The following is a 19,922-nucleotide window of genomic DNA, read 5'->3' on the forward strand; positions in this document are numbered from 1 at the left end:
GGGGGGGAATTTAACATGCTGATACCAGCCTGACCCACTGGTGGGTCATACTTGTCTGTTCCGTGGAGCGGCATGACCCACCAATGGGTCATGTTTCATTGTTCCGCCGCCCGGCATGACTCACCGATGGGTCATGCTTGTATATAAAAAATACAAAGCACAAAATTTCATTTTATTATAATTATTCAACAGTATACATTAACATTTCAACATTATAATGAAGCATTCAATACAAATACAACCAAATTCAATACAACCAAATAACTAAAATGTAATTTATAAATTAAATATAATTATTAATTTTTTAAAGTAGTCTAAACACAGTGCCGGCTTACCGTTACAATCATCGCAATATGGTGTTACTTTCTTTGCTCTATTTGTGGCGTACCGAGTACCTTTTAAGCGTTTATAGCATTCTTCGCATCGCTTTCTCATTTTTCTCGCGAACCCTTCGTACAAATTTTAAAAACGTTTCCTCTTTTTTGTTATTATTACTTTACCAGGGTTCATACACATTTCTGCACACAGAAATTAAATACTTTTAAGGACCTTTAAGGACCATTAATGAAAAAAGGACCTATAAGCAAATGGGAACTGAATAAATTCAATTAAAAATATTATCTATGCCTGAATTTCACTTTTGCAATACCATCCTAAAAATAAAATAGATCCCTAAGAAGTACGCATTATTACTAAACATGAATTAACATGATTGTCAATAAGTTTGAGAATAAATAAATATTATGCAATTTATAAAGTAACATTAAATATTTTACACTTATAATAGTTGGTCATATTTGAAAGATGATAAGTGACATTTACATTTTACTTTAGTTAGCTTTATGTTAAATTTTTTTTTATGCCTCATTTTGTCACATACTTGCTCAGTCTAGAGGTTTAGAAAAAAACCAGGTAGATTTTATGTCAAATGGCATACATTAAAATGAGAAGTCAGATCATAATCAGCATGATTCATAACAAAAGACAATTATGCCACTGCTGCTGCTTGTCCAGAGAGCGATTTGAACAAACCTGGAAGGTCTGATGTAGGCACGGTTGGCAAGTGTTGAAAGTTAGTCAAGATCATTTTGATGCAGTTAGTGTCGTAGCTTCGTGTGGAGTTCGAGAGGTTGTAACCCAGTTAATATATTTTAAGGTTCAAATAAGGCATTAAAGCACCAGAGGTGATAAGTTGTTTTGTATTATTTAAAGTCTCAGTAGATGCATCGAATAAGTTTTACTTGAATTTTTACATTTTTATATTTTATCTTGTGATCACAGTGAATATTAATGAAAGGCAATCACTCGCTTTAATATGTAGAGATAATTTTTAAGGGTAAGCAGTTAGTTATAAATAATTAAATTAGGTAGTTTGATAACCTTAGTCATTAAGGATTTACATGACTACTTAATATATATATATATATATATATATATATTCAGTGGCTCAAACAGCCCTTGAGACAAGGTCCCAAAATCTGCTTTCTTGACCGTGGAAATACATGTAATGCATGATACTGATTCTTAAATGATATTACGATAATTACACATTAAAAGCTACAAAACATTTGTTGTTACAAAACATTCAACAAAATATTTATCTGTCATTTTAATTTGAAGCCTTCCCAGACATTTTGGCTAGTTTATATCGATTTCCTTCTCTTTAAGCATCTTTTCTAACAATTACAGATTTGTCTCCATACGAAAACTAATGCTCTCGCTAGTTTCTGTGTGCTTTATCTCCTAACTTGTCAACCTCTCCACCATAATGTACCTAAGAGGGTTTAATAATTTAAATAGTCCAAAACTCCCAACAGACATCAATCATATTATCGCTATGTCTGAAATTAACTATAATATCAAAGGTTTAAATAAGCCTCTTACTTAAAAAGAACTTAGAATATAAAGGCATGTTCTGATGCTAACAAAATCAATTACAGGTCACGGTGAAGTAATTAAACAAGAACAGTCAAATTCAAACTAATAATGTGGACTAGTGGTCAAAGATTATACAATTTAATTTAATCTGGCTCAATAACTCTATCATATGAGGATATAGAAATGGGAAATTATAAACAAATGTGTAATCTACATAATAATAACTGCAGATATCTTTGAAGAATAATTTTCTTTATATATTCAGTTTCTTTCTTCAACACGCTTCCTTTTCATTTTAGAATTTTTGGATTTAACTAAGGGTTTAAGTTAATTTAAAAAAGACTAAATGCATTTAGAATATATAGAAAAGCAGCTAATTTTATTTTTTTAGTAATATGAACATTCAGAAGCAATATGAAATATATATAGTAAAGGCCGGTTACAGAGTTGATGTGGCAGAATTTCTAGAATATAGTGACACACTGAACAAAATCTAGAAATGGCAAAACTTTTAGAATTTAAAAAGGCACTAGGCAGCAGGATTTAGGATCCACAGAGATTGCATCAGGTGGGAAAATGCCAGTGCCAGCTATATGTATGATGCATTAAGAAATATTAGATTAATCTTTTAAATTGTAAGTTTTCAATTTCTTTATTAATAAAAAAATCCTTTTCTATAATGCCTGGCCATGCGATAAGATCAGAAGGATTTTTGACATTTTCCATGCTTGCGTCTAATGAAAAGTAAAGAAATAAAGAGAAGATAAACATGTTAAGATTCTAGTATCGGAAGTAAAGCATTCAAATATAATGTTTTCATTGTTCTTCCAGATGTTCTCCAAAAAGTAAGAAATTCATTGCAAACTTTCTGTAAAACACATCCATTACATGTTGATATTATGCAGACATTTTTCATTTTGTCAAATATTTCTCGAATCTTCTAAAATCGTGGGTCTATAAATTTTGCCTTCAAATCCTTCTAAACTTTCCAAGCTGCAATGTCTAAAATTCTAGAGAAAAATTATCTCTACCATTTCTGTAACAGCAAAAAGCCAGAAATATTTTGGAAAAAAAAAAGGTGGGAAAAAGTATGAAATTAATTATATAGAGAAAACTGATGCACGTTCTGAGAATTTTTAATATTCTGAGACGATTACATGGAAAAACTCTTACTATGAAAAAATTAAAAACAAGACATTTTTAATTAATTACATAGGTAATTTTGTTTTCGTTAAGAGCTGTTTCGTAAATTGCGCTTTATAGCATTATACAGTGGATGGACAAAAATATGGAAACACCTTGTGAAATGCATGTTTGAAAAGAAAGATTGATTTTAATGAAATATGTATGTGGCGCTGGCGTGTTTGATTACTGACGCCACCTATACAACTTCGTAAATGTGCTAAACAGTTCAGTTGTTGTCGGAGTACTGTCATGTGAGGTTGTCACTACATTATGTCAGAGTTAACAGACTTCGAACGTGGGCAAATTGTTGGAGCACGTATGGTAGGTGCTTCCGTAAGCAAGATAGCCGAGGTGTTTAGTATTTCAAGAGGTACTGTATCGAAGATTTATTCCGCATATTTGAAAAGCATCATCTGCTAAATCACAGCGCGGATGAAAGTGTGTCCTGAGTGATCGTGACAGACGATCATTAAGGGCAATTGTGACGAAAAATAAGAAGACCACAGCTGCAAAAGTTACTGCTGAAATGAATGAAGTGTTACCGAACCCTGTGAGTACCAAAACAATTAGAAGGAGCTTCATAAACAGAGAATTGCTGGCCGTGCTGCAATTGAGAAGCCACTCATCAATGATGTTAATGCCCGTAACAGGAAAAGGTGGTGTTTAAGTCATAAAGCCTGGACTATAGAGCAGTGGAAGCGAGTAATATGTTCTGACGAGTCTTCTTTCACATTATTTATTATATATTGTTTCCCACTTCTGGCCGAGTTTACGTCTGGAGAACGCCATCTCAAGCCTATAATACAGACTGCTTGTTGCCAAGAGTGAAACATGGCGGGGGTTCTGTTATGGTTTGGGCAGCCATATCATGGTTCTCTGCTAGCCCCATGATAACTGTGTCAGGGCACATGACTGCCAAGACTTATGTGAACATTTTGGCCGATCAAGTTCATCCCATGGTACAAACTTTGTTCCCTGATGGTGATGGTGTCTTCCAAGACGACAAAGCCCTTGTTCACACAGCTCACATTGTCCAGGACTGGTTTTCTGAGCACGAGGATGAGTTGTCCCATCTCCCCTGGCCACCACAGTCACCAGACCTGAATATTATCGAACCTTTGTGGTCTACATTGGAACGGAAAGTGCGTTCTCGTTATCCACCGCCAACATCGTTATCTGAACTTGCCACCGTTTTGCAGGAAGAATGGTATAATATTCCCTTGGCAAACATACAGGAACTGTATTTATCCATTTCGAGAAGACTGCAAGCTGTTTTGGATGCCAACGGGTTTTCTACACCATATTAAGCAAAGAAACATGTTTTTTTAAAGGTGTTTCCATATTTTTGTCCAACCCCTGTACCTTGTTTATTTTTCAGATTCAAAATATTGTATAATAAGTTGCCAAAATGAAACTTTATAATATCACAGCGAAAAATAAAAATGTTTTATTTTAATGTTATTTTTAAATATAATTTCAATATATTACCATTATTTTAATGAAATTTATCAATGTTATGATGTTTAAAAAAATCATTTGAAAAATTCTCAGATCTCGGAATTAAAAAGTTTCTATAGAAACTAATTTTTAAATCGCCAAATTTAGAACCGTTCAATAAAAGAATTCACATCCCCAAAAGCGAAAAGTTGTTTAAGAGCTCTTTGTTAGAAAAAATGAATTTCGAAATGCTTAGGCTTTACTTCTCGCTTAGAAACTCGAGTATCCCATCATTTATATTAGAAATAAAAACAAATTATAACTCATGAACACATTCAAAAGATAACCATATATACGGCAGTGAACCGTCAAAAATATTCCTTCAAAATGCTAATTCACACTCAAAATGACAGTCGTAAAAACAGATGATTAAAATTAAGGACTTTTAAGGACCAAAAATCGTTTCCAAAAAATCTCTTAAGGATTGTACGAACCCTGTTTACTAGAGGGTTCACAAAACGGACAGACCATGAAACAGACCACCAATTCAAGGGGCTGCCACACGAAAAGAAGAATGAATAGCCATGCCGCTATCAATGTGTTAAATCACCAGTGAATTATCCCTTAGAAGCTTCAGCACAGTGTGTTCGAGGTTGTCAATTTGAGTTTCTGCTTGCAAGTATGTGCCATAGAAAATTATTTGCGCTTCCACTTTTTCTAACAGTACTTCATCAATCAGCAGCTTAAAAATTGTTATCTTTGTGTGAATTTCACTTATAAACAAGACAAAATTATTTAACGTTGAGATTGTACACTTTTCATTTCAATTTTGCTAAATTAAAAGTTCTGCAATTTGATTGTGCTGTTTTGCAAAAATGTGAAATTCTTGTTCATTAATTTTTCATAAATATGTGTGGGCAAATTAAATAAGGAATTTTTAAACTATTTATAGGGAAGGATATTAAGGTATATAATTATACTTTTGAATTTAAGTTAAAAAGTTCTAATTGTTGATAAGAATCTTTAAGTGAACGAAATTATTTTGAAAAATTAGTTAAATTAATAATAATTTAAAAGTTACATTTATAGAATGATAAATAGTATTTTGGAGTGTTATTGTAGATAATATTAAATATTTTGGTATAGAATAGTGTAATAACATACAAAAATATGAGTAATTCAAGAAACTGAAATATTATCATAAGCAGTATGGAATTATATTAACTAATTTTAAAATTTATGATAGCTAGTTTCTTAGAAATATAATTTACATCGAAGAGCTAAAATTTTGAGACCTAATTCTTTAAAAACTATTCATACAATTCTTGCAAAGGTTTGTAAAAATTACCAAATATAATTTTGGTATTAGAATCAAAATATGGAAAACAATTGATATGTCATTTCAGTCAAATTTTGTGTCAAAAAACCTGTGTTAGAACAATGCTAGATATAAATCTAATATATAACCTAAGCCGCACTTTCAAGACACAAAACAAGCAGGTTAAATTTCATCAACTGGCCCTGTAGAATGGGAGATACAGAACTGTCCCTTTTACCTTTTGGCAGAATGTATACATGTTGTTGAGATCTCCCATAGAAGGCATTGTAGCACCCCTCAAGCCACAGTGAGGTAAAGTCGGTCTTGGGAGCTGTGGATTCTAGTGGTTTAGTTGCAAGCTTTGTTTGGGAATTTGAGGAATTTTGCAGGAAGTGAAGGTAAGCTTTGTTTTGGTGGGCCTTGTTTTGATGTTTTGTTTGAAATTTGAATTGTTGTAAAATGTTGGAATTACCTAAGTTGAGAAAGGAGCGTAGCGCGGTTAGGTATACGTTAAGTTAATTAACAAAGTTGAAGCTTTTATTAAGGAAGATTCTAGCGAGATAGATGTTACAAATAAGGTAGATACTTTAAAGGAATTTCGAGCCCAAATAACAGAAAAGGAAACTAATTTAAAACGATTAAACAATGAAGTGAAAAATCTTTTTAATTGTGATGATATAGAAGAGGAAATTACTGTGTCAGAGGAATATTCAGAAAAAATTATCCTCTGAAAACAAAAGAGAACTAATGTAATTGATAGATTAATGAAAAATGAAATGAATATTAGTAATGTATCCTTTTCTATTCCCGCAACTGCTCAAGGTACACTAGAAAACCAAATCTTTAGAGAAACCAAAACAGTTACACTTCCTAAATTGATAATCAGTAAATATTATGGTGATCCTGCTTTTTGGTTAGAATTTTATAACCAGTTTGAAAGCGCTATTCTTAATAACAGTAATCTTACAAAGATAGATAAATTTAATTATTTAAGGTCATATTTAGGGGGTACGGCATCTAATTGTATAAGTGGTTTTTGCGTTAACAGAAGAAAATTATAATTCTGCTTTGGATATATTAAAAGGTAGATTTGGTAATAAGAATACTCTTATACAGACACATTTGAATGAGTTACTTGTTTTAGAATTCAATAGAACGTATCCAGATAGTGATTGGAATTTTAAGGATTTATTTACCTGTCTACACAAAAAGATACGGTCTAGGGAAGGACATATATATTTAGTAGCAAAACTGAAAATTATCATGATTTGGGTAATGAATATAAAAGTAATTCTAGGAAATTTGAAAATAAAAAGCTTAATACTAATAGGAATATATCAACTGCTAGTTATACTACAAATGTTAAAAGAAACTGCATATTTTGTAATAGCAAAAAAATATGAATTTTGCGAATTTGAAAGTGTCACGAAAAGGAAAAATAGATTAAAAAGAGATAATCGATGTTTTCGCTGTTTCTCAAAATTCCACGACCCATGCAAGATCTGCAACAGCTTAGCTCACCACTCCTTGCTTTGCGAAAAAAGTAATAAATCAGCTGAAGTCGAAGAGGGGTAAGAGAATTCAAATGCGGTGACTCAGTGCAGCTTCTCTCAGCAGGGGTCAAATGGCAGTGCTTTACTACAAACTTGTACTGTCTTGGCTTGTTCGAAAGGAAACTTTAAACCATGTCGGGTGTTAATGGATAACGGCAGTGAAAGATCTTGGATAACAAAATCTTCGGCAGATGCTCTTAGACTTAAAACCATTCAAAAGGAAAGATTGTCAGTTTATGCTTTTGAGTCTACGAAAGCCATACATAAAACTTACAGTGTAGTAAAGTTAACATTGAGGAATAGGAACGATCCTAAGAAATATATTGAGATAGAAGCATTAGTTACTGAAATGATTACTGCCGCACCCATTGCATTTCATAATATAAATATTCAAAATATTTTTAAGCAAAAGGGTTTAAATTTAGCTGAGGCATGCATTGATTCAGATGAAAGTATTCACATTTTAATGGGAGTAGATTATTTTTGGGACGTCATTAAAGAGTCGAACGTAGAAAAATTAACCAAAACGCTAAACTGTACAAATTACTTTTGGCATTACACTCCAGGGCATACAAAATAATTCTGAGGATAAACTTTGGGGAAACATAATATCAACAAGTTTTTGCGTTGCCATCGATATGCAGATGCTATGGAATTTAGAATCGTTTGGAATTACAGATTCTTATAAGTTATCAACTGCAGATGAGAATTTGATAAAACAATTTGAAGATAATCTGAGGTTTGTAGATGAAAGATATGAAACTTGTTTGTTATGGGGAACAAAGCCAACGGATTTAAAAATAACTTTTGTCTTGCTAAAAAAAAGACTTTAGCACTTAAAAAACAATTTAGAAAATAATGAATGGTTGGCAAATGAATACAAGGACATAATTAAAGATCAACAGAGTAAAAGAATAATTGAAGAAATTTCTAGGGATGCGAAGGAATATTTCATGCCACATAGCAGTTGTGAGAACCGATAAAGATACTACTAAAGTTCACGTGGTTTTCAATTGTAGTTGTACTGGATGTTATGTTTAATTTTAGGAAATTCAAAATTGCATTTTGTGCTGATATAGAGAAAGCATTTTTGATGATTGGAATTTCAGAAGAGGACAGGAAATCTTTAAAATTCTTGTGGTTATCAGAAAATACAAATGAAGACTACAAAATAATGCACATGACACGTATGCCATTTGGTTGTAAGTCATTGCCATTTATTTTAAGTGCAACAATAAAAAAGCACTTAAAGCAGTACAGGAATAATAAACCTGAATGTGTTGAAATGTTGAACTCTTCACTGTATGTAGATGATTTATATTTTGGGGGAAATAGTGTTGAAGAGGCATTTAAGCTGTCTTCTGAAGCTGTGTCGATTTTAAGGGATGCAAGTATGATTTTACAAAAATTAAAACTAATTCTGAGAAACTGAGGTCATTGTGGATGCAGAATGGACTTAGCGATGATACTTGTAACTTCTAATTGTCAGTTGAAGGTTTTAGGCTTTAACTGGAACCCAGTAAATGATAAATTTTCTATAGATATAGGCAAGATTAATGAAGAGTTTAAAAAGTTTGAAGAGCATAAAGCGTTATGTGTTGCATGTTGCAGCAATGATTTTTGATCCAATTGGTTTTGCAGCTCCATTTGTAGTTAGGATTAAGTGTTTGCTTCAGGAAATTTGGGAACATGGTATTGGTTGGGATGAGAAATTGCCAGATGACCTTAAAATCAAGTGGACTAGTTGATGTTCTGAGGTTAAACATCTGAAGGATATTTCAGTTCTGAGGAATTTGTGTGTTGTGATAACTTAAATTCAAAAATGGAAATACAAGCATTTTGCAATGCGTCTCCTATAGCTTATGGTGCTGTAGCGTATTGTCGTTACTTAAATGATAAGAGTGACATTTCAGTGTTGTTTGTCATGTCAAAAAGCAAAGTAGCTCCTTCGAAGAAATTAACCTTGCCAAGATTGGAACTAATGGCAGCAGTCATAGAAGCTAAAATAGGAAAGTATCTGGGAGAGGTTTTTAAGGATCTTATTGATAAATTTGTGTATTGGACTGATTCCTTAATTGCCTTGCTTTGGATAAAGGGTTCTGCGAAACAATGGAAACAGTTTGTCAGTAATAGAGTGGTTGAAGTGCAGAAAAAATCAGATCCCAGGTCTTGGAATCATTGCAGTGGAAGGGAAAATCTTGATAATTTAGTTAGTAGGGGTGTGCCTGTTCAATGTTTGTTGGAAGGTGATCGTTGGTGGTGTGGTCCATATTGGCTAAAAGGAAAAGATAATTTTTCCCCTAAGCATCCATTGAAGGATATCCCACTGGAAGTAGTAGAAACTGAGAGAAAGGGATGTGTTGTGCATACTTCTGTGATTAAGAATTTTGTGATTGATGAACTGCTTCATAAATATTCTTCTTGGACAAAATTTTTACGAGTTATAGCTTGGTTCTTCAGATTTATTGCCAATGTGAAACGGTCAATCAACAACAAGGACAAAATTAAATTTTCTCCAGACTGGAGAGCTAGCTCTAGCACATTCTTGGGTAATTAAGTCTGTGCAAATGCAAGAATTTAGTGAAGAAATCGATCATTTGAAAAAGAGAAAACTAATGAGTCCTCGCAGTAAACTCAATATGTTGAATCCATTCTTAGACAATGAGGGTATTCTATGAGTGGGAGGATGACTAAGAAATGCTAGCATCGCACAGAATGTAAAATATCCAGTCATCTTGCCTAAATAACACTATATTACAGAACTGATAATACAATATTATCACTATAAATATCTTCAAGAAGGAGCACAAATGCTCCATTCAGAAATCAAGCAGCGATACTGGATTATTAATGCATGAGCAGCCATTTGCAAGATCATTCGTAAATGCTGTCGACACAGAAGTGAGCTGGGTGATCTTCCAGCATCCAGGGTGAATCCCGCAAGAGCTTTTTCGAAAAGTGGTGTGGATTTTTCGGGTCCTTTCCAAGTTAAACGGAGGAAAGGGCACTGTGTTCGGACAGTGAAGATCTACATTTGTGTTTTCGTATGTTTTAGTATTAAGGCAGTGCATTTAGAAGAAGTGGAGAAATGATGACAGATTCCTTCATAGCAGCTCTAAAACGATTCATTGCTAGACGTGGAAGGCCAGAGGAAATGTATAGTGATTGCAGCACTAATTTTATACGTGGTAACAGACAATTGAAATCATATCGTTCTGACCAAAAGGTAGCTAGATGCTTAATAGGGGAAGAAATTAAGTGGAATTTCAGTTCGCCTTCTGTGCCGCACTTTGGTGGACTGTGGGAAGATGCGGTAAAGGCTATGAAATATCATATGAGAAGAGCTTGCTACTTATCTAGCAGAAATCGAGGCATGTCTGAACTCAAGACCATTAGTAGCGATTTCATGTGATCCAGATAATTTTCCCGTGATTACACCGGGTCATTTTTTAATAGGTACATCATTAAAGGCTACTCCAGAACCAAATGTGTGCAACGAGACTCTAACACTTTGCAATCGTTAGAAACTAGTTCAGCAAATGTCGCAGTCCTTCTGGAGGAAATGGTCTAAGGACTATTTGACTCAACTGCAAGTTCGCACAAAATGGCATCATGCTTCAGCAAATATTAAAGTAAATGACTTAGTAATCATTAAGGAAGATCACACACCTTCCTTAAAATGAAAACTGGGACGTATCACTGAAATTTACCCAAGTAATTATTACAGAGTTCGTGTTGCAAAAGTAAAAACTGCTGATGGTGAATTCAAGAGACCCATTCACAAACTGTGTGTGTTACCAATAGACAGTTAAGTATCGTGAAAAATTTTGAACTTTAACTTGATATTCATTTGAATTCTTAAGTTTTAATGTTATTGTACACATTTATTATATTAATTTGTGTAATTCATTGTTTACATTTATATGTTGTTTAGGCTTAGTATTACTCATTTATAAGCAAGAACTATTTAATCTAGAAATTATATGTTTACTAAACATTTAATTTCTAAATTAAATAGAATTACTAAGAGTAATGTTAAGTAATAATTTCATGTAAGAGGTAGTTTCATGTCCTGAACGGTCATCCGTGGGAGTATATGTTGAGATCTTCCATAGAGGGCGTTGAAACACCCCTCAACTGTGTGAGAAAAGTTTCGATTTGAGAGTGAGAGTTGGCGTGGGTTTTAAGAATGTAGTGTGAAGAGCTGTGTAACACGTATTTGCTATGTAACTGTACTATGTAAGATAATGTAATTAAATGTATTTATTTAAAATACGGAGAAATTTTGAAGGAGCATACTTCACATATGTATATATGTATTTTATGTGCATGTACATATATACATTTCTGAATCTGATCTTGATAACAGAAGAGTCTAAACAATTATGGAAAACTTACCTTCTTGCTACTTTTAATTGCACTAATAAGCTTCTCAAAATTTGTTTTATCTTTATCAGCCTGCAAAAAATATTCGGAAGTAAGCATAAAATTCCAAAAGCTTTTCATACTGCACATGCATATCTATCTATACACAATATATTGTAAATATTTCAGCAATGAACAAACCAATTATGGTTCCAAATAACATAAATCAAAGGAAAAACGTACATTAAAAGCAGCTTGTGAAACAGTACTTTTGTTTATTTTACACACTTAAGCTTAAATAAATTTTAACATTAATGTGAGAAATTACTCTGTTGTTTTCTTACAATTAATGACGTAATTAATTTAATTTTAATATAATTTAAGACCAAATATAGGTCTGTACATGCAAAATATGCCAACAGGAGTCATCAAAATATGCCAACAGGAATCATCTACCAATGCCTCTTGATCTTAAAATGCTTGCATGTTTAAAAATAATTATGAAATTCAAAGGTATGAAGTACACAAAAGAATACTCTCATTATGAAAAGAAAATCTGGCAATTCCTGATTATCTGCACCCCTGGATTATATATACAGCAAAACTGCTGTTTCTGGCATATTTTTCAGTATACATTGGACAATAGGCAACTTATGCATACCCCTAAAGTGCACATGTTTAATTGCATGCGAATTTATGTGTTTTATATTTAACTATTATTTTGTTGAATACTTTACACCGGATAGAGATGTAAATACTGGCCATGCAAATCTTTGTTTTTGCCCCTTACAAAATTTCTGATTTCTTTCAAAACACTTTATATTTTGTTGCTGTTATTAAAAGTATTTAGTTGCATATCTGTCCATTTCATTGATTCTGTTGTACAAAAATTGAGAGGAGAATATTATGCGAATAATTTTAAATTTCTAAATGCCAGGTTTACAGTAACAGCATAACAAATTAAAGTATTTATGGATAAACTACCGATAACTATTACAATATTATTAATTTTAAAAAAATCTGTGCTGGAATAAGAATAAAAAGTAATATTAATATTACAACATCTAAAAAGATATCTTCATTTCTACTTCCCTTGAATTTCATTCACTCTTATTGTGGAGACCACTGCTAGTCCCTATGCCTTAAATCATTCAGTGCTGTCAGATTTGTTGCCAGTGTCATTTTCTACACTTTGCAAATAATTACCATTGGTTCTCGGGTCTCACGACTTACAGATACCCTATAGATGAAAACGCTGTGGCTGATCTCCTCGAGGCACATTACCAGGAGATTAGTAAGATGACTTTTACAGAAGCTGATAAAAAAATGAGAAAAAGGTCTCGAGATCTTGCACATGGATGTCGTAGTGCTGTCTCGGGCAATCCCCTTTTCTTTAAATCCTTCTCCATACATGAATTGGAGATGGGACTTGAGGATCTTGACTAGACCAAAATTCCTCTACCTGATGGTATCCATGGCCAGATGATTGGGCATCTTGGCACTCATGCAAAAAAGAAATTTCAGAATATAGTAAATCAATCTTGAAGTCTAGGACATCTAAAGAGTGGAAAAGAGCCCAAATTATACCTGTTGACACCTGGCCAAATCGATGGATCTCCTGGGAACTTTAGACCCATTGCCCTAACCAGCATTGCATGTAAAGTCATGGAAAAAATGATCATGGAGCGGTTGCTCTTTCTCCTGGACACCCACGACCTCCTACCTAAAGAACAATACGGTTTCAGAAGAGGTCATAGCACCACTGATCAATTGGTCTATCTCAGCCATTAGAGATGCCCAAAACAAGCAACCTACCAATCATACTGTGGCTGCTTTTCTAGACTTGTCAAAGGCGTTTGACCGTGTCTGGAAACATAAACAAATAGCTAAACACTACAAAGATTTTGGCATCAGGGGATCTGGATCGCAGATTTCTTAAGAAATAGACTGATAAAAGTAAAGCTTAATTCCACTATGTCAAATGCCTTTAAATTAGCCAAGGCGTCCCCCCCAGGGTTTTGTGTTAAGCCCAATTCTTTTCTGCCTGTATTTGGCTGGAATTGAGAGGATTATATCAAGGAGATGTGAGGTTGGTCTATTTGTGGTAGGTACTATGGTTTAAATAAATGTAAATATAAAGGCACTACAATAAATTACTTCACAATAACAAATCACAATATTGAAAAATATACATTTAAATTATTACAACAAATACCAGTTTATAATAGAAATAAACCATCATTCTACAGGAAGTATACATATATCTCGAACATTTCGTTTCAGCAAATGCTGATTAGGCAATCTTACAGTTACTACTCTTATTTTGTTATCCCTACCATGAAAAAACCTCAGATATTTTCCCCACTAACCATTTGGTAGAAGGCAAATTTTCATCTTTTATTAATACAAGAGTTTGCAACTGAACGTCATCCTTTAAAAATTTCCACTTGTGACGTTCTTGTAAATTATTAAGATAACCTTTTCATAATTTCCAAATTTTTTGTGTATACTTAGTGATTCTTTGCCATTTAGAAAGTCTGTTCTCATTTATGTTGGATAAATCTGGCTCAGCTAGAGTTGTGATAGGTCTACCAACCAAAATGTGACCTGGGGTCAAAGTTTCAAAATTATTGTAATCAGCTGAAATTGGAGTAAGAGGTCTTGAGTTCAATACTCCTTCAATTTCAGTTGAAACAGTTAAAAATTCTTCTAAAGTTAAACACTGATTATCAATAACTCTCTTCAAATGACTCTTAAATTATTTAACCCCGGCCTCCCAAATTCCGCCGAAATTTGGCGACTTTGGAGGAATAAATTTCCACTCTATACCTCCAGTGGTATAAAAGCAAGAAACACTTCCACTACCACATAATGCTTTCACCTTAATTAAAGTTCCATCATTAGTCTCAATGAATACAAAGGCAGTAGATAAAATCACGTTTTTCCCACTGTTAGTACCCATAGCTGCTGTAAAGGTTTCGTTTTGAGTTTTAGCTTGAAATGCAGGTGCATATACATTTAACGCATTGCTGTTTTGATCACCCAACTCCTGATCTGAAGTGTCTGCTCTTTCTTCTGTAGTGTCAACGGAATTATTTTCGTTTTGATAACACAAGAGAAAGCTATGTTTTTCCTTACACTTCTTGCACAAGTAATTAGAACGGCAATTTCTCACACTGTGCAAATTAAAACAACAAAAACATAAATTTCACAATTTTTTTTCGAGTTCACAATTTTTTTTCTTTCAAGTTTTTTCACAAATTCTACCCTTTCTTTTACACTTAATTTCTGAAATTTAGGACAATTAAAAAGCTTGTGATTGCTCAAATTACATAACCTACACGAATTTTGCATACGTTTTTCATTTGCATTAGAAACTACAGCGGTAACTATGTGTAACTTTTTTTGTGTTAGTCACACTATTTGAAGCGTTGAGAGTTCTTGCATGATCTTTAAGAAATTCTATAAGATCTGTTAAATTAGGCAAATTCTGTTTTTCTAATTTTCTTTCCCACCATATTGTAGTGTTAGGATCTAATTTTTGCCTTAAAATGTATGCAAATACATTGGAAGAAAAACCGTTAACACTCTGATTTAAAACTTCTAATCATCTCATGCATTCATTTGTAATGTCAATTAAGTTTAATATTGCTGACGCAGACTCATTTTGTATAGGATGCATATTCATAAATCGTCTCAGATGAGCATACACTTGTTCACGGTGATTAGAGAACCTTTCTTCTAATAATGAAAAGGCTAATTTATAATTAGAGTCAACTATGGATATTGACTGCACAATACGATAAGCATCTCCTCTTAGCGCAGTTTTTAAGTACTGTAATTTGACTGCATCTGTTAAATTAGGATTTGAATCAACACTGGCTAAAAAGATATCTTTAAATGAAAGCCACTCATGTAAGTTACCCGAAAATGTTGGCAAATTAATTTTGGGTAATTTAACATTGTTCTCAGTATTCGTGCAAACCGAAAGCTCCGATTTAATTTCTTTGGAAAGTTTAGCTAATTTACGATTTAATTCGACTTCTACATCTAAGAGAATATCGTCAATCTCTTCTTTCTCTTTAACATAAGCATCAATACTTTCTTCCGTACATAACCCGAACAAAGAATCGAAATTAGAATTTATTTCTGTCTCAAACACTTTAAATTTATTCTTTAGTACTTCCAAGACACTTCCTTGGACATTTTCGTCCGCAATTTTTTGTTTTAGCTTTGAAAACTGTGTTTTCAATGAACGTTTTTTCACTAATATCTCCTTTAGTGACATTTTAATTAGCAAAAGTCAATAAACAAATAAAGAGCTTCAAAAAGGAGAGGGTACTTATCCTTTTGTTTCTACAGAACTTCAATCTGGAAGTATCCTATGTAATTCTTCATTTCACAAAACCGAAAGTAATATCACAGTCTCATAAACTTCATTAGCTGCTCCGGCTCGAAGGACCACAAAACTTGTATTGACTTATTCTATTTCCCGTCGATAGCTATATATCATAATAAAATACCACCACACACATTACAGTTTCAATACATTTATTTTCCATAACGACTCTCTGGCACTAGGTTTCACCTTAAAGAGTAACATATAAATCGCAACTTCCAATGTACCACAAAAAAAAAGTTTCTCACAGAATACATTTCAGTGCCAATTCCGGAGGCACATGCGCTATTAGCCAAGATTCCGCTCTGGCGCCAAGCATTTCTCAGCTAATACAAAACAACATACATTTCATACGGAAAAAAATGAACCTGTTATAACAATAATGTATTACACATAACGTTTAATGTGCATAATGCCAAATTTGCACAATTGTTTGATGTTTCCTTAAATGCAAATATATCACTGTGTACATCAGTAGAATGTACACAGAAATATGTTTTTGCTTAAAAAATCAATGGAGAATTCTAGAAATTCGGTAACCCACACGAAATACTGCAGAGCTATTTATGACATGATTTTATACACAGGCTATTACAACTGGCACTGAGCTAACAGGAAAATATCAAAAATAACATGTTTTAGCATATTACAACATTTAGATATAATTACTGAAAACATAATAAAAAGCTTACTTTGTCTCTGCCAAGTAAAGTTAATGGAGGAACCTCATTTTCATTTTCTTTCCCAGATTCAAACTGCTTTAAAAATTCTACCTTCTTTTTACTTGCTAAGAAGTATATGCAGTTCTCACAGAGAACCATTATTGTATCTGTCAATTCATAGGCAAATAGCCATGTCTGAAATAAAAGATTTTAAATTTCACTAAAGAAATATTTAAAAAATTTCAAAATGCAATGTCATATCTGCCAACTTTAAAAGAGTTGAAAAGTAAGAAATCTTTTTGAAAAAATTAATTTTACCATGAAAGTTAACACATATTTGAATATTTCAAAACAATGACATAGGAGGAAACTTACACCATAAAAAATGGAAAATTAAACAAATGGAATTAATTTTGAAATAATTAAAATACTACTTTTCTTTTTATTTTTAGAACTGGCTGTTTAAGATTTCATATCTCATTTAAATTTTAGAATCAAAATATTCAAATACTGCTAAAATAACACAGCCATTACAGAGAGAAGAAAAACTATCTTATTTTAACGTAATTTAAATATATATATATATATAATATATTATCTTATTCTACTGAAATTATTATAAAAGTACTATATTTGTTGAAAAATCGCTAAAAAATTTGCAAATCACTATGTGGGATTCAGCTTATGTTTTACTAATATTTATTAGTAATAGTTATTTTATTTAGTGTGCCTTCCCTGAATTCTCTTATTTCCTTTCACCAGGATATAAATGAAGAAGGGTGAACAAGACTAATTAAACTGTTGGAGAGAAGAGGTTAGACTGAGCATGATTGTGCCTATTGGGAGTGCATGCTTATTAGTTTCTATCAGCTGTTAACCTTAATAGTGGTTACACATTCTTGCCATACAGCTGGCAGCCTGGTGGTGTAGGTTTCAGAGATAACCTGAATAGTGTAACCTCATACTACTCTTTATCTTTACACTAGTGTTACATTATCTTTTATGTTCTCATTGCAAGTGATCAGCGATTTGCGTAAGCACGTAAGTCCGTGACCTCTGTTAAATATTTTGTATTCAATAAAAGGGTCTTTTACACTCTTCCTTTGTTGTGTTCATCTTCAAGCCTGTGTAAGAAGTCGCAAAAATCACTAATCACATTTTATGATAGTTAAGCACACTACAACTAAATTAAAATTTTTCTTTACAAACCAATCTTAAAATTTCTAAAATGTTGGCAAGTTGCTAAAATTAATGCCTTTTTGAAAATGGAAGAGCCAGTTTTCAATGTAATAATGAGGACAAATGCAAGTAGTTACGTGAATGTTTGCTAAATAAAAAATTAGTGAATAATTGCCGACCTGGTAGACTACAATAGATTCCACACGAGGGGAGGGGAGTAATTTCCACTTTTACAAATGCTTTAGAGAGAAAAGAAGGTGTCCACTATCACAAAGTACAAGTACAAGATATAAAGTTCGTTTCTTTCTTTTTTAATGAGCACACTTTGATGACTTCATCACCAGGCATTGATATTTTTTGTGCCCTAAACAGTTCTCTTCTAACCTTTCTACAAAATTCATTTACTCGTAATTTACTATCCAATCCACTTTACAGAATAAGACTAATTTTTTCAAAAATGCCCATTCTGCAATATTGAGTGGAAAATTTGCCTTATATAGGAACTTGAGGTTGTGACAACTGGCTCCATGTAAGAAATTAGTATATTTGTTGAGGTTGGATATTACTGCATTTTTATTGCAAAACATATTTATTAAAAATTTATGAGAAGCTCTATTACAATATCTGATAACATGGAAAAGATAGAACAATTGTTGTGCGTAAAGTTATCGTCCTTGTTATGAGAAGATTCTGCTCCGTTCCGAGTTCAAGAGCATTCTGACACGTTGTTCCACTGGAAACAACCTGCAGACTGAATTAGTCATGCCTCCTTATTTTTCAATTACATTTTACATCCTCTGATTCTTCATATCTGAAACGATATCACAGGAAAAACAAGATAATTGATTCATCAGCCTTCCTGAAATAAAGAGGCTTTGACAACAGTGCAGAATGCTAACTCTCTCGACACTACACTGGTCGTGAAGTTATGGCTCTTGTACTGTCAAACGGAACAAATTATTGCGTCTGTGATGTCAGACTATGTCGTCTCACACATCGTAACAGATTGAAAAGAGTGACTTGTAGGGAACTGCGCACACAATTTTCTCATCTCTGTGTGGTTCGACACAAGGTTCAGATGAATGGATTTGAAATGTTTTAGCAAAAAATTCAAATCAGATACAGGTGTATTAAAAAGTTTTCAAATCATATGCTAAAACTGCTATGGGGGACATGTGAAAGGGAGAAACAATAAATCTAAGTGATAATTTAAAATTCCTATTACAACATTGTAAAAAAGAGATTAGACCTGACAGCTGGTTAAATATGGGTCACACAAGATTGCTCTAAAATATAACTGCTTTTGTCTATTTAGGACACTTCCTATTATATCACATAATATTACATAACTACAGTCAAAAGTCGTTAATCCAGACACCCATAATCTGGAATGATCTATAATCCGGACCTCAAAACTACAAACTTTCTGCGCATGCGTCAATTCATTCACGCATACACATATGCGTGTGTGAATGTACGCATGCGCGTTTAATGTATAACGGATGGTTATAAGCTAAGCTAAAATTATCTAATTATCTATTTCAGTCAATGTTGCAGATTGCGTTGTTCCTTAATCTTCGAAATTGGATCCGGCTTATTATTTTTTGCAGACTATTAGAGCAATTTTATAAAAGTAAGCTTGAACTTTCGATTATGTCAAATAGAATTTCCGATGCTGGAGCTGCCAAAGGATCTACAAAGCGAAAGTATGTTTCGATGTCCATCAAACAAAAGTGGAATTGCTGCAAAAAAATGGATAAAGACATATCCTTTGTTTCTCTAACCATTCCAAAATCTTTTTATCAATTTCACGCTGCTCTGTGGAGGGGGGACATCATGGTGTGCAATGAACTGGAAGTTGATCTGTCAGCACTATCCTTATCTTCAGGGCAGATGTTTTTATTTTATTTGCCTTATAATTCCTTACTAAATGTAGCATTTCATCT

The 19,922-nt window shown here is 33.0% G+C and overlaps 1 protein-coding gene across 1 annotated transcript in view; it reads right to left on the bottom strand.

Moving 5' to 3' along the window:
- dre4 (SPT16 homolog, facilitates chromatin remodeling subunit dre4) overlaps positions 1 to 19,922 on the bottom strand; it is a 122,529-nt gene that overhangs the window by 86,964 nt on the left and 15,643 nt on the right. Inside the window, exons 3-4 of the mRNA XM_085825766.1 lie at positions 16,828 to 16,992; positions 11,770 to 11,829 (exon numbers count right to left, since the gene is read on the bottom strand). Coding sequence (XP_085681892.1) covers positions 11,770 to 11,829; positions 16,828 to 16,992 — 225 coding nt within the window. The remainder of the gene's footprint in view (positions 1 to 11,769; positions 11,830 to 16,827; positions 16,993 to 19,922) is intronic.

This window comes from Stegodyphus dumicola, chromosome 10 (assembly GCF_044657685.1).
Source record: "Stegodyphus dumicola isolate Sdum_Otavi_A_Nest chromosome 10, ASM4465768v1".
Classification (NCBI taxonomy): domain Eukaryota; kingdom Metazoa; phylum Arthropoda; class Arachnida; order Araneae; family Eresidae; genus Stegodyphus; species Stegodyphus dumicola.